Source organism: Meriones unguiculatus, chromosome 15 (assembly GCF_030254825.1).
Source record: "Meriones unguiculatus strain TT.TT164.6M chromosome 15, Bangor_MerUng_6.1, whole genome shotgun sequence".
NCBI classification, from domain to species: Eukaryota; Metazoa; Chordata; class Mammalia; order Rodentia; family Muridae; genus Meriones; species Meriones unguiculatus.
This window is the reverse complement of record NC_083362.1, coordinates 42,734,968-42,750,354: the sequence shown is the minus strand read 5'-3', so window position 1 is coordinate 42,750,354 and position 15,387 is coordinate 42,734,968. Positions and strand designations below refer to the sequence as shown.

Below are 15,387 nucleotides of genomic sequence, written 5' to 3'. Positions count from 1 at the left end.
CTGAGCAGTGGGATTACAAGCAGACTGGCATGACCACCAGGCATTATATGTGTGCTGGTGATCTGAACGCCATGCTTCACCTGCTGAGCCATCTCCCTAGCCCCTACATTCATTAACTGATTTAAAATCGGGCTGGAGAGATGGCTTGATGGCTCACCACCATTCTCTCCTGGCCATCATCCCATTATATTTTCTTGATTTTTATAGTTACTACAGGCTGTGTATGCATATATGAAGCTATGGAGGAGCCTTTAATAAGAAAGAACTTGGCTGGGTTACCTTAGTATGATCTTTTCTAGTTACATACTTTTACCTGTAAATTCCAGGATTTCACTTTCCGTACAGCTGAATAGTATTCTATAGTGTGTATCACATTTTCATTATCAATTGTCGGTTGTAGGATGTTTAGGCTGTTTCTGTTTCCTAGCTTTTGTAAAAAGAGCAGAAATGAAATTGGCTGAGCCAGTTTTCTGTGGAGTAGGTTGTCCTTTGAGTATATGCCAAGGAGTGGGTCATATAGTAGATTTATTTTTAGCTTGCAAATTCTCCATACTGATTTCCATAGTGGCTGCACCAGTTGGCACTACACCAATAGTGAATGAGGATTCTCTTTTTCCTGTATCCCAAATGTTTTTTCAGTTGTTTGATTCCATTTTGACTGGAGTAAGATGAAATCTCAACATTTTTTGATGTGTATTTCCATAATCTCTAGGGCTGATGAATAATTTTGAGATATTTCTTGTTTTTTGCTTTGTTTTGTTTTGTTTTGTTTTTCTTTTATAAGACTGCTGTGTTCAAGCCCCTGACCCAATTTTCAAATAAGTGATGTTTTTTGAGTTCTTTGGATATTCTGGGTATTAATCCTCTCTCGGATTCTTTTTACCCAGTTGTTTCTTTAGCTGTGCAGAGCATTTTAGTTTTATGAAGATCCACTTGTCAATTTGTGTCCTTCGTTCTTGTGCAACGAGCCCTGTTCAGGAAGTGCTTTCTTTCACCAACATCATGTGGAGGGCGGCCTCGATTTTCTTTGAGAAGTTTCAGTGCTTCAGGTTAGGTCTTTGGTCCATTTAAATTAATGCAAGGACAATAGTTCCATGAATATGTCTAACTCTGCCAGAGAGAACAAATGAGCAAGAAATTTTCTCTTAGTTCTTATAATAATTCAGAACTATGCTTTTAAAAACAGTTGATTCTAATGTGAATATAAACTCAGCCAGCTGAGTGCTGAACAGGATGGCAGGAGCATGCTCACAGCGTGAGTGGGCTGGGTAGTGAACTCTCAGCAACCCTCCAGTCCAAAACCAGATTAGAAAATCTCGTCAGTGTGATTCACTGCACTCAGCATGTTTATGATTTCCCGTTCGATATAGCCAGACTTAGTGTGCACGGCCTTCCTCTTCAGTGTGCTGCACTGAGTGTTTGGGTGGCACTCTCAGATGCGCTCACCCGGCACATTCTTTTCTTTTCCGTAGGGCTTTTCCTTCCTTAATCGCTACCTCAGCATACGTGGGCCTTGCCAGGAGTCCTTCTATAATCTGGGCCGCGGCCTTCATCAGCTGGGACTGACTCACCTTGCGATCCACTATTACCAGAAAGCTCTGGCGCTCCCTCCACTGGTGGGAGAGGTACGTCTCTGGAAAACTGCATGTCATGTCCTTTTTTCTCTAGAGAAGTACCCTGTGCTGTCCCCTGTTTACACAGTGAAGTAAGTCACAGCTTGCAGAGTAAAGTTCCTGTTTGGGGCCTGCTGTTGTGACACATGTCAGCAGTCTCACAGGAGACCAGGCAGGATCTCAAGCTGAAGGCCGTTTCAGGCTACAGAAAGTTCTTGTCTCTCTTTTTTTTTTTTTTTTTTCTTCTGTAGTGTCTCTATATAATTAGATTTAGCAACATGAAAATCTTTGACATCCCGGCCTTGTCATCTGATCAACAAGCATTTGAACCTGTGCGCATGTGGACTTTCTTTTAGATATGCAAAGGGAACTCCCACGCTTCTCAGATAGGAGCTGGCAGCTTGAAGCCTGAATATTGATTGATGTACAGTGTTCATTTCCAAATTCAACACTGACCTCATCAGAACAAACAGCAGCAAACTCTCTGTGTATAGGAGGATGTTCGTGTGATTGCAAGCGTATATATACCGTGGCACATGGTATAGCTCCGAGGACAACTTTGTGCTGGTCCTGGCTTTTCACTGTGTTTGAGACAGGGTTTCTTGATCACTGCTGCATCCAGAAGGCTAGTTGGCAGTGTCTTCTGGCACGCCTCTGCGTAGTCCTCTCGCTGTAGGGTCACTGGTCTTACAGACTTTTTACATGTCCTAATAATCTGAACACACGTCCTGAGGCTTGCCTGGCAAGCACGTGCCCAGGCAGCCCTCCTTGTCTCTCATGTGGACAGAGGCCGGTGTTCATGTGCTGTCCGAGGCTGAGCTGTCACCTTAATCCCCAAAGCCAGCTATGAGCAGCAGCGTCTGTCTTTGGCCCCATCAGTGAAAGTGTCTAGTGTCACTATAAGGGAACTTCCCAAGTTTTCAGCACCCTCCTAAGGAACCTTGACAAGCTCCCAGTGGAGGTCACAGCTGTTTTTCAGTGCTGTACTGTGAGTCAGAACTTAAGTCTGTTCTGCTCTGACTGGTAACCTGTTGGTTAGGAATTTGATGAAACTGATTAAAGTAGTTACCTGAATCAGAATAGGTCAGGTATAATGTTTTCAGAATTGTATGAATTTAAATCACTTTGGAGAATAATAGAAGTTTGTCATAATATTGCCATGGTTGGTAGCTGGAAATAATACATTTATTTATTTTTCCTCCTAGGGTATCGAAGTTGACCAGTTAGACTTACGAAGAGATATTGCCTACAACATGTCTCTCATCTATCAGAGCAGCGGCAACACTGCAATGGCTCAAAAGCTGTTGTATACCTATTGTGTCATATAACAGTGTAACTGAGAAAGGCACTGCGAGGACCCGTGTTTTCTGTGAGACCTTGTATTCTTGATGATGAAAATGGTACTGCCATCACTGCTAGCTGCCATTACAGCCGCAGCTTTGAAGCAGGAGGTGTAGCTCAGCCAGACTGCCTGCCTGCTTCATCTGCACAGGCCGCAGATTCAAGCCACAAGCCTTTGGAACACCTAAATACTGCTTTTGTCTCTGGACTGGATGCAGAGTTACCATTCCTATGAGAATGTACATATTATCGTTATTTTTCTTTAGCATTCTACAGTAAAATTATCCCTAACACCGAAATGGACACTATTAGCTGCTGAGTCAGCTGCAGCTGGACATACTATTCTGCAGTAATCATGTCTGCTGGTCTGCTCTGTACCAGGTGTTTGACAGGTGCAGGTAACTCCGAAGACAGGGAGATGTGGTTTGTCCTGAAGGCATTACGGAGTACACTGCTGAGACGTCACCACTGAATACAGTTACTTATGTAATCTGTTTTCTTGTGCTATAGGTTGAACGTGGGGCCTTGTGCCGTGCCGTGCGAAGTGCTCTACCACTGAGCTACATCCTTAGCCTACACAGTTCCTAATGTACAGTATGAACATATTTCTTTGAAAGGAACATTTTCTGCCTTTCTATATAGCACCCTTTCTCAGAGCTATTACTGTCCTATAAGGAAGTGTCCAAATACACAGCAAATGAGGTTGGACTCTTACAGTAATGTAATTACTTACAGTCAGCACCTAACAGAATTAAGATGGTTTTATTGTGGGAAGACAGTTGATTCATTTCACTTTCATCTGTCAGTATGTTAATTTCAGGGTGTAAGCCCTGGAACCAGGCTTAATTCAAAGCACAATGCTTCAATGCAAAACAGTTGATACATTTGGCTTCCTAGCTTAGAAAGGGGACACGCATGTTCAGTAACACTCATGTTTTCCAGTTCAGGTACTAATGACCAGAGTACACAGACTGGGGAGGTCAGATATACAGAATAAAGTATTGATAATGCTTAAAGATATTTTACTTCATTACATCTTCTTGAAACTCAGATAAAAAACATTTGCTAGATGTATTGTTTCTTTAATAGAGTTTTGTCTGTTTCTTTGAGACAGGGTTTCTCTGTGTAATAGAGCCCTGGCTGTCATGGACTCTTGTAGTCCAGGCTGGACTTGAACTCGCAGAGATCCACCTTCCTCAGTGTCCCGAGTGCTGGGATTAAAGGCTGTGCTACCTTGCCTGTTTCGATAAGAGTTTTTTTCCTGGAAAATAAATGCTATAATGTTTGATTGATTCTAAGACCAATCCAGTTGTGAAAGGAAACAAATGTGAGACTGAGGATCTAATACAATGGAGACTTTTGAGGCATTCCTACCTCTCTTTGTACTCTATACACAACTTTCCAACTGAGAAGCAGAATTTGTAAGTAGTTAGTAAATGCATCTTGTATTCTGTATGTGCCTATATAAAAATAAATCCTATTTTTATAATTGAGATTTCATCTTTTAGAAAATTTCATTTCATGCCATTGAATAATAATGATAAAGCTAACTAATTATGATTGATAAATTTAGGTCTTGGAATCCTGTGTGAGAATTCTGTATATAGTTTCTTATGGACTAAACTCTGAATATTAAGTTGGAAGAAAAACAGACTGGGATTCTCTGTGTCGGTAGTTACTTCAGCGGTATCTAGCGAAACTGGACATGTCATTGGGTAATCTTGGGCTGAATCTCTGTTGATGGAGCCGACCTAGTGTGTGTGGAGTTCAAAACCAGACATGGGCACAGGCTGTAATTCCAGTCTGAAGGTAGACAAGTTCAGGGTCATTCTTGGCTGTATCACAGTAAGTTCAGAGCCAGCTTAGGTTACATGAGACCCTGTCTCAAAAGAAATGAAATAAAGCAGTTACTGTTAGGAACACAAATAATTGACGACATATTTCACTATTTACTTGCCTGTTTCTTTAGCACATAGACAGCCCTGGCTTCTCATAGCTGCTAAAAAATACTGGTAGAAACAAGTCTTAACTTTTTCTAAGGAAAAAAAGAATCTGTGGTGTATGTCTATTTAACATTTACAATCACAGCTAGGGCCAGGGAAATGGCTCAGTGAATGTGCTTGCCATTAGCACTTAACCTGACACAACTCTGATGGAGGTGATGGGGAAGGCAGAGATGAGAAATGGGAGCTTGTGGGCCAGAGAACAACCAGAGAGACTCTGCCTCAACAGGGTGGACGGCGAGGACTAATTCCCTAACGTCCTCTGGCCTCCATGTGTGCTGTGGCTGAGCGCAGCACACACACACCACATTAGAACATAATTTTGAGAGCTACAATATTTTGGATGTTGCTGTTCTCTGCGCTAAGTTCTCCTGAGATACGTGGCTTTTGATTTTGTGGAAGGCAGGCCTTCCTAGTTGTTATTGCTGCCCTCTCCACAGAGGTTAGACACCTTGGCCAAGATCCATGACCCCTGCCTGCCCAGAGATTCCGTCAGAGGAACATTCGTTCCCATTTAGAGTAGCAAAATTATGAGTTTCCCCTCTTTTCCCCATTCCTCTTCTTCCTTCTCTTTCCACCCCAGATCTCTGCCTTCTTGCACTGTAGTTACTTCTGCTGGGATTCTTTCTGCTGCATGGAGTCTCGCTTCTACCTGGGCCAAAGAATTTCCTTTTTCCTTCTTCCCTGGGTGTGAGCAGAACCTGCAACGGTTTGGGGCCAGCCAGTATTTCTGTGGAGAAAGGAGAGAGGCTTACACATTATACTAGGAAATGGGAATAGGCCTAAGCTACTGTAGATGGCACAGTTGTTTCGTTCTTCGTAGGCCAGCCACAGTCCTGAGTTCATCCTGATGATGGCTCTGTGGTTTCCACATTTGCTTACTGTGGCTCAAACTTTTTTGTAGGTTGCACCAAAATCTAACTGAACTCCGCCTTTTCACATGACACGGTTATTTTTTCACAAGAAGTGTATAACAGCCAGAGACATGTATTCTCACATGTACCATTGATGGAGTCGCAGTGAGGCTTGTTGAGCTCTGCCTATGGCCTGTTTCAGCCTTCATTTACTGAAACAAATAGCTGAGATGATCTATTTAAGATGAGAAGTGGCTTATTTGGTCCCATAGTTCTGGAGGTTTTGGCCCTGGTCACCTAGCTCTACTTTCTGGATTCAAAGGTGGCAAAATATAATACTTGAGTGTAGGCAGATTTGTTTACACTATTTAGGTTCTTCTATCCCTCCTTTCCAACCCTTATTCCACCCCAATCCCTTCCAAACCCCAGCAGTAGGTCAGAGAGAAAGAAGGTTAGAGGGGGAAAGGAGCACCGAGTTTAACTACTTCCTGCTGATTAGGCTTGTTGAGTCTAGTCTTCATCTCGCCAGGACATCTCCCACCTCTCGTCTCTTCTCTTGACCCAGACTGACAAAGTAGCAGCAGGAGCAGGAACCAGCTGGAGGAACAGCACGGCTCCTCTCTAGGGACTCTGGCCTTTTTACACCCTCTCTGGTGGGCCCCAGAATTAAATTCTCTGCAGCTGGCAGAGCCACAGCCCTCTCAGAGCTCGAGTGAGGCAAATAGTCTGCTGCCGTGAAGCATCGTCATAGCCCACACCTGGGACTAATGCTTAGCTGCCTGGGTTCTTTAGGACACCAAAGTTCTCATACACTTAAGCATAATACTCAAGTCAACAAAGTAGAAATGCTTGAAGACAAAGAAGTGAATGTCCATGATAGGTGAGTGTAGGGTAAGGAATGACAAGACTTCGGTAGTACCTGTAGGTCATAGTCTACAGACAGTTATTTTGTTATCAAACTGCAAGTTATAATTTTTGAGATAGTATAGAAAAAAAAATCAACTGAAATTCTGAGGGAGGTGAAGGTTGGGTTCTGTAAACTGCTTGAGGCCATGTCCCAGCATGATTGCAGCCAATGGAGGTGGGTCCTCCTTAGCAGGAGGAGGCTGAATATGTTTGGAAGGGTGGTGGAGTATTTGAAAAAGTGTGTTTTGGTATGAGGGTTGAACTGAAAAAAAAAAATGTGGTAGCTTGAGACAGGAGACCTCCAGCTCTCTGGCCAAGCTGGAACAAGATATCTGCTGGAGGAACCAAGGATGGCTAACGTGGTGATGTCTCTGTATCCTGGTCCTGCTCAGTCACTGGCTGAGAAGACAAGAAAGACAACATATCTCTGAGGCAAAAATACTTTGAGCACACCACGAGACGGGTACTACAAGAAGGAATGAATTCAGAAAACACAAGGCTTACAGGGTTAACATTTAAATGCCAGAATTCGTTCAGTAAGGAAATAGGGGAACAATTTAAAAAGACAACATAGAAACGGCCAAAAATTCTTCAGAGAACTTAACACTCTAAAATGCTGTTTCTTATGACATAATGGCAGTTAGTTACTATTCCTTACATTTCGTTAATTTATATTTCATTATAAATAATTATAGGTGAAACATGCTCTTACAAGGATTTTCTTATGTGCGTTAAATGGCAGTACATTTCAGCCTATTTAGAATTATACTTAAATATATCAATTTTTTAAAAAATGTAAAGCAATTTTTTACCTGAATAGGGAAAAAGTGTTCACAGCATCAGTTCCACATTTGACAGCTACGCTTGGCATTTCTCATCACCATGGGGATATCCTGGAGCCATTCTGCACGTTTTACCATCTAGTTTACTGTCTCGATAAAATCTTCCAAAACCTACCGTCTGACAAGCGCATATGAAAAAAATCTAATCATGACCCTGAAGATCAAATTCCTCCCAACTGCAGACTGAATGTAAACAAGCTGATACTAAACATTTTAGAGATGACAGTGAAACATTTATGTCTAGAGAGTGGAGTTGAGAATATAGAAGAATGAGAAAACCAACATACACACACCTCTGGTGCTGTGACCTTCATGGTTTCACGAAGAGGGCTTCATTAAGAAGGTACAATAGATAGAACTAACATCTGATTCTGATTTCCTTTTCAAAGTATCAAAGATGCTTCTCTAGGAGGGGCCTGATGTCACCCTCTACCCTCAGAGGTAGGCCAGGCTACACTGATAATCAGAATTGTTTGGGCACACTCACATCCATATGGAGCACTATGGAAGTGCATAACGGAGGTGCTAGAAGGAAACATCAGGACCGATAAATCCGTTTTCTCCAATAGAGTTATTGGGAATGTTAACCACCCTCCAGGACAGGACCTATGCCCAGGAGTAGTAATGGGAAAACAAAATGAACTCCATGATTGTGTGTATGTGTGCACTTTGTTTTAGTATATTTTTGTCTTATTTCCTTTTTTAAAAATTTGTTGTTAAGCTGGGCATGGTGGCACATGCCTGTATCTCAGCACTCAGGTAGTTTAATTTCATTTTTTGTTTTGCTTTCCTTTTTAGAGGAAGAGAGAAAAAGATCGTGAAGTTGGGTGGGCAGGGAGAGGAGGGTCTGGGAGGAGTTGGGGGAGGAGGAAGAATGATCAAATATATTGCATGAAAAATTTCTTTAAAACATTTAAAAAGATTATGTATGTATGTGTAGATGGATACACAGCACACGTATATGCACTGTGTGTAATTTCAGGTAAATATGATTTCTTGAGGCTTTATCAAACAACCTGGTGTTACTTGCTCTTCCTTCTGTATAGATTTTCCTCCTCTACAGTGGAACCCCTTCCTCATTTTTCTGTCATCGCTTCCTATCTTTACACACTTTGGACAGAGGACTCATCTAATCGGAGCTGGATCTGATTTGAAAGGCTTTCCTGCAGTCTCCCGTGGTTTCGGAAAATACTATACAGGCTGCCAGTGGAGAGGAGCAATTAAATAATCCTCCCCAGCTGCAGCACCCATGGACCTGCGATGACCAACATGGCAAAACTGCATAAAGGAGCAATAAGTGGCGCTCACTTCGGTGGCGACCAACGGCTGTCTGACTGGATTTAAAGCTGCCTGACGGAAGGGAAACCATGCCTAGTGCCGGAAAGCGAGCCAGCTTCCCAGGGCTAGTGAGGTCATGGACTTAGAGGAGAATCTCCCGCTGCCCTTCTGCTGGACCAGCCTGATTCCTGACTACATCCTAAATCCTAACCTTACACTCAGAGATGAGGGTAGCGGCTAACCCCATCAAAGAAGCTGTGTGTGTAGCAAGAGGGGACCGTCCCGGAAAACCAAGCTGAGCACGATGCGGAGATCAGTGACTGTGGGGCGCCTCCATCTACCTCCCAGCTCAGGGCACACCCCACAAGAGGAGGCAGAATGACCTCAGGAGCCAGGGTGCCACAAACTCCGCCAGGAAACTGTCTCTCCCAAAAATGGTTGCGTAAAAAAGACCGGGACAATGGCAAAACCAATAGACACGTTGCCATGGAAGAGGAAGACTTTGTGGAGTCCGTTCCGAGGTAAAGAACAACAGGCGACTAATGACGGCTGGGAGAAGAACTAGCCTCTCCAGGGATGAGACCCCTTGTTGGGCATCCCGTGCACAGCAACAGCCTTGCACAACAACAAAATGGACGCAGCAAGCTGTATTTATGTCTATTTGCATTTACACGCATACATACATGCATATAAACATATATACACTGCTATGTAACCGCACGAAGAGGCATCCATCTGAGAGTGGGGAAGACGCTTGAGGGGCTCGAGGGAGGGACTAGAGGGAGGAAAGGTAGGGGAAAGTGCTGTATTCTATTTCAATCAAAAACATAGGGGCAAGAGAGGTGACTCAGCAGTCACGAGCGCTGGCTTCTCTTCCAGAGAACCAACCAAGTGAGACTCCAGTGCCGGGACCCGACGCCCTCTTCTTGCCTCTGCTGGCGCTGCAGATTTTCATGCAGGCAAAACACCCAAACATAAACAAACAAAACAAACAGCTTTTAAAATACTTACGTAGAAAAAGAGGGGCAAACTGATTACGCATACGTTTAGATCGTTGGCCCATTTTCCAATGACGTTTTCTGATACGTTACAGGGCTAGTTCTGTATTGTTTGCCCGGCGAGGCTGGGTGTTTGGTGAATTCTCTCCATTTCAAGTGTAGAAGAGGGAGACAGTGGAAGGGACTGACCGCTAGAGGGAGCATGGGCTCCACAGCATGTTTTCCCAGTGTAGGGCCCACCTGTCCGGTGCAGGATTGGGGCTGCGTGTTTGCTTGCTTTAATTTTAATTTTCAGCCTATCATATAATTACATCATTTATAGCCTTCCCCTTCCTCCTTCAAAACTTTCCTATATACCCCTCCTTTCTCTCTCAAATTCCTGGCCTCTTTTTTCAATAATTGTTGCTACACACACACACACACACACACACACACACACACGCACACGCGCGCGCACGCACACACACAAACTCACACATGCACACCTATTAGCATCTCCACCAAGAAGGAGGACACCATATCATCAGTGGCGGCCCTGCAGGTTGCAGGCGCTTACATTTATGTTGTCTGAAGTGTGTCAGTCTGTGGAGCTGGTGCTGATTGCTTGTCCCCCAGGATTCTGTTTCACAAGCACACTATCGTGTACCCCAAACGTTGCTGTGTAACCGTGCCTCCAAAATCATCCCCGATCGGCTAAATAAAAGGCTACACACTGGGCAGGGCAGAAGTGAGGGGCGGAGCGAAGGCTTGTGAGCTTGGAGGAGAGGATGGTGGGAAGGAGAGAGACGAGGAGATGGGTCCGCGCGGAGAGGGCCACGGGGCCGGGAGGAACCTCCGCGAGGCCGCGTGGGAGAGCAGCAGCCCAGGTAAAGCTGGGTTGTGGGAGGTGGGGCTGGGGGGACGCAGGTGTCTTAGGTAATCGCTGCTCAGCCCCGCGTGGAACAAGGCTTATCTAAACTCCATCGCGCGTCTCTATCGTTTGATGGCGGGTTAAATGACACCACTGTACAGGCACTTAGCGCGCTCTTTGTAAGTGTTTAATATAAACCTTCGCCATTTCCACTCCCGAAGCTCCGGGTTCCGCTGCGATCGCGCCTCCCGGAGTCCGTCTCCGCGTGCTCTCCACGCCGGGCTGACCTGGAGCGGGCGCGTGCGTGGTGGCGGGCGACGAGGCAGAGCGGCCGCATGGCTCCTAGTGCTCCCCGCCCTCGCATGCCGACCTTCACTTAGGAGCCGCAGAGCACAGCACCCTCGGAGACCACCATGCAGGGTGGTGACCACCGCCACTTTCCTGTGACGCCCAGCACTGGCACCCGCAAGCCTGTCCTTTGTATGGTTACTCGGTACTCTTGTGGCTTGCTTATCGCTTACTGTTTACGTTGTATGGTCACTCGAGGTTTCCGGGTGTGTCATCCTTATTCAAATGCTGTTGTTTTCCCCCTTCCTGTGCTCTCAACTGACCTTCATAATTGCAGCGTGTTTTGTGATGGAGCCTGTGCTGTCCTCTCCGTGGTGTCAGCAATAGCTGTTTATATTTTGAAAATTAAGTAGCTTGATAAGTGTCTATACACACTTGGCCATGTTTTTCAAAATTCTCAATTCCACTTTGCTTGAATTTTTTTCTTTTGTGTGTGTATGCGTGTCATATTACACGCACAACTCTGACGTCAACCTGAGGGAGTCGGCTCTCAGCTGGTTCTTTCTACCCAGCAGAAGCCGGGGATCAAACTCAAACCGTCAGGCTTGCCAGGGCTGTTACCCACTGAGCCATCCTCTGGCCCTATTTTCTTATTTTTATCTTTAGTGAGTGTTATTGTCTAAAAACTAATTTTATTAAAGACTTTTTAAAAGCACTGTAGTAATCACTTTTTTTTTTTTTGTGGTACTGGAGATCAAAACTGAAGCCTCAGTCACGATATATGAGCTACACTCTTTTTTTTTTTTGCATCATGACTAATATTTACTTGTAGTTTTCTTTGTACATGAATTCCCACTTATTCTTTGGGAGTATTTTCTAAGAAATCTACTGTAGGGGACTTCTGGTGTGAAGACTCTATCAGACCCTAAGTAAATGAGAAATCAGAGTAACCTATGGCCAGTGTGAGATAAGGACTAGACAGGAGTCTTCAGCTAGGAAGCCTACAGGTAAAGAAACTCAGAGGTGCTGAGAATGGAGTGAGGTCTGCGCTATGAACAAAAGGAGGCCATCAATGCCCGCCTAAGCTCTGTGATCCTGAAATGCCAATGGACACAAGAAGATTCTATTTGCCATGAGCTATTAGCTCCCTGTCCTGCTCTAGACTCCCAAGTGCAACCTAACTGTATTTACTGATATTAATCCAATTTACTCCTGTAGAATAGAAATCCGTTCAGAACAACGGTTTAGAGGTATCTGAAAAATTAGCCAAACTTTTAGTGAGGTAAAATTTGTTTTAATATACAAATAGCTGTTTATGACATGTTTACTTGAGAAATATATATCTGATACATATTTGATAAATAATTGATCATTTATTCTATGCATGACAAATGATATATTTGATATAATACATATTTATCACAAACACATAATACACACAGTCCTAAGGCACAAATATCTTTCTGAGGAAAGACTTCTATGGATAGTAATAGCATCCAGTAACAATAGTGTCCAAAAATCAAAGACACCACAAGTTTAAATTCTTAACCAAATGTCTTGTTTGTGTTTGCTTCTTGAAACAAGATAACTGAGGATAGGACATTTTTAAAGAACAGAAATAATTCACAGGTCTGGAGGCCTGGGAGTCCAGGATGGAGTTGCTGACAGGGCTGGTGTGTGAGGAGATTCCGCTTTCCACGTCCAGGTGGCACCTTTCTGCTGCTGTCCTCTGGAAGCAGTAAGTGCTTGTCTTCACACGAAAACAGACAAAAGGTGAGAAGGGCAGAAGGCGGTTAACTCCAGCGCTCTTTAAAGGCATGGATCCATTCAGAAAGGCTCTCTGATACAATCTACACCCTCAAAGGCCCCAGTCCTTAAATACTACCACACTGTGTATTACGTTTCAACATATGCAAAATATAACACAAAGATAGTTATGAGCAATAAAAGTTATTTCTCCTCCTAAGCAGGAAAGGAAGAGAGTTTTTGCTGTATTCTGCTCAGTTTTAAATGTGAATGTACTGGTCTAACATGAAACTGCCACACCAACTCCAGTGTCGTCTTTGTGAGCATGACAACTGGTCGTGCTGCTAGACGGGAGATACGCTTCCCTCAGGAATAAGCTCCCTGGAGGTCCCTGGCAAAAGAGTTCCCCCTGGCCACCTAAGCCAAAAAGACCTACTCCAAGATTCCTACGCTTCCTCGGTTGTGGGGTTGGTTTAATGAGCCTTCTGTTCTTTCTCTATGATTCTTGGAACAGCACAATTAACTATTCAAGGAAACATATCTTTGATAGATTATTAAAAGCTTTAGCAAGAATAGAGTGGAAGAAAAATAAAATCTTTAAGAAAAGTAATGAATCAGATTCAGTATCAAAAAGCATTAGAAGAATAGCGAAAAAATAGTGGGCTCCTCTTTGGAAAAAGATAGCATGAGAAAGTACAGCTGGCTCGAGCGTGTCCCCCTTGGCGTCTTATCTCTAAGGAGGATCGTAAATCTTTAGCAAGACATATGGGAGGATGGTTAACAAAGGTGTATTTAGACTTTGATGCAGAGAAAGATTTTGGCAGGTATCTGACCTGGCTCGGAGGACTATTACAGCTCCTGACTTTCCTCTTCACTAGTTAGCAATAATGAAACGGCAGTTTAAGGTTTTTTGTCCTTTGTCTGCTTTGATCAAAAGTTCTCAGGCCAAGATTTCTTGTGGGCACTGCCCTATGTTAAAATGTAAACTTTGTATTCTTGGTAAAAGTCTAGCCACAGGATTATCAACAGGGATTGCTGCAGCCATGAATCATCTGAAGGAATGGGCGGGCATGGGAGTGTTAGCAGGCCTTCTGGTGTTGGTCTCCTTGGTTTGCCTGTGGTATATATGCAAGATTAGAGTCTCACAACAGTGTGATGCAGCCATGATCATTCAGGCCTTTACAGCCATTGAAGCAGGACATTCTCCCCAAGCATGGTTGGATACCATAAAAAGCTAAAATGATACGCTCAGGATGCGAGGCTAAGCACTGCACTCAGGGTCAGCCGCTTTGGACCCAGAGAAGAGCATGTCTGATTGCATGCGGGTTGATGCCCCAGGTCCCGCCTCTGAGAAAAAGGTATCGGACGGGTCTGATGCTCTTTGGGTGGATGACACCTAAATGAACATCTGTACAAAGTCCCCATTTATTTCTAATATCAGAGATCAGACCTCTACTCTTGCCTGATGCGTCTAAAACAAAAAGGGGGAACTGTAGAGAGCTGCATAATGCTGCGCCTTAAAGATGGAGCTGGTTTCTGCCTTCCACCTTCCCGATGGTGAGTGCTCTCTGTCACGAACAATTCCACATTTGGCTAAGGCTGAGGATCTGGCTTGCTTCCATGTATGTGGACCTATCTGCATTGCCCCCGTGGCACGCCTGGGTTGGCTACCCAGAGGCTATTTAAGCTGTGGGCTGGCTTTCCCCCGGGGTCCGAGGATTGTTCAATGTTCCTGAATAAACTGCATTGAAAAAAAAAAAAAGGTTAAAAAAAAAAAAGAATATGACTTTGCCAGGCCACAGCGGAGGACATTGCAGCCAGTCCTGATGAGACCTGATAAGCTAGGGTCAGATGGAAGGGGAGGAGGACCTCCCCTATCAGTGGATTTAGAGAGGGACAGGGAGGAGATAAGGGAGGGAGGGAGGGGTTGGGAGGAAATGAGGGAGGAGTCTACAGCTGGGATACAAAGCGAATAAAATGTAATTCATGTAAAAAAATAAAAATTTAATTAAAAAGAAAAAAAAAAGTCTAAATGTTCCAGGAAGTATGCCAACTTTAAGGTGTTTCCTTATGTAATTACTATAAAATTATTAGCTTGACTTCAGTAAAATTGCAGCAGATTCAAAGCCTTACTAGGTGTCATCTCTGACTGTCACCACCGAAACCATGCCTTCCTGAATATCCCAAACCCTGATTCTCCTGCAGTTGTGGGACCTAACTGGGTCGGTCCGTGGCATGAAACAAATAAAAGGGTACAAGAGAATAAAAACCACCCTTCTAAGAACAGGTTGGTTCATGGCCACAGGAACACAGTTCTCAGAGGCCTTTAAGCCTGTCCGTTGGACCAGCTGCAGCTTCCTTTGCTCACGTGCTTGGTAAGCTCAGCAAACAACGGCAGTTTCTTACTTCTGAATGCCAGCAAAATAGGAGTGCATCTGAATGTCAATCAGTGACCAGTCTCACCCAAATAACTCGTGGCGCCTCTTTGAATTCCATGTCCTCTCAACCCCATAAAAGGTCAGCAGTGTGCTCAGGACGAGGCCTAAACTCTATGGTTTCCTTTCAAATATAGCAAGCAGTAAATTCAGTTTGCCATTTTACATCAGAAATTAAGTGTTGGACTCCCCAGCCCTGGCAAATATTTGCATTATCGTAATTGCCCACTTAC

General features: G+C 44.1%; 1 protein-coding gene and 1 long non-coding RNA gene across 3 annotated transcripts in view; one reads left to right on the top strand and one right to left on the bottom strand.

The window, feature by feature from the left end:
* Gtf3c3 (general transcription factor IIIC subunit 3) overlaps positions 1 to 4,447 on the top strand; it is a 37,425-nt gene extending 32,978 nt beyond the window's left edge. The window contains exons 17-18 of one of the 2 annotated variants that reach the window (XM_021655499.2): positions 1,473 to 1,625; positions 2,819 to 4,447. In XM_021655499.2, the coding sequence (XP_021511174.1) occupies positions 1,473 to 1,625; positions 2,819 to 2,941 (276 nt within the window). In that variant the 3' untranslated portion in view covers positions 2,942 to 4,447. The remainder of the gene's footprint in view (positions 1 to 1,472; positions 1,626 to 2,818) is intronic. The other variant, XM_060368362.1, reaches the window with a different exon arrangement.
* A 24-nt stretch (positions 4,448 to 4,471) lies between these two features.
* LOC132648062 (uncharacterized) lies at positions 4,472 to 9,976 on the bottom strand. The gene is made up of 4 exons (XR_009586432.1): positions 9,849 to 9,976; positions 7,530 to 7,677; positions 5,610 to 5,687; positions 4,472 to 4,833 (listed from the first exon to the last, which is right to left on the bottom strand). It is a non-coding gene; the product is annotated as an uncharacterized LOC132648062 (long non-coding RNA).
* Between the last annotated feature and the right edge of the window lie 5,411 nt (positions 9,977 to 15,387).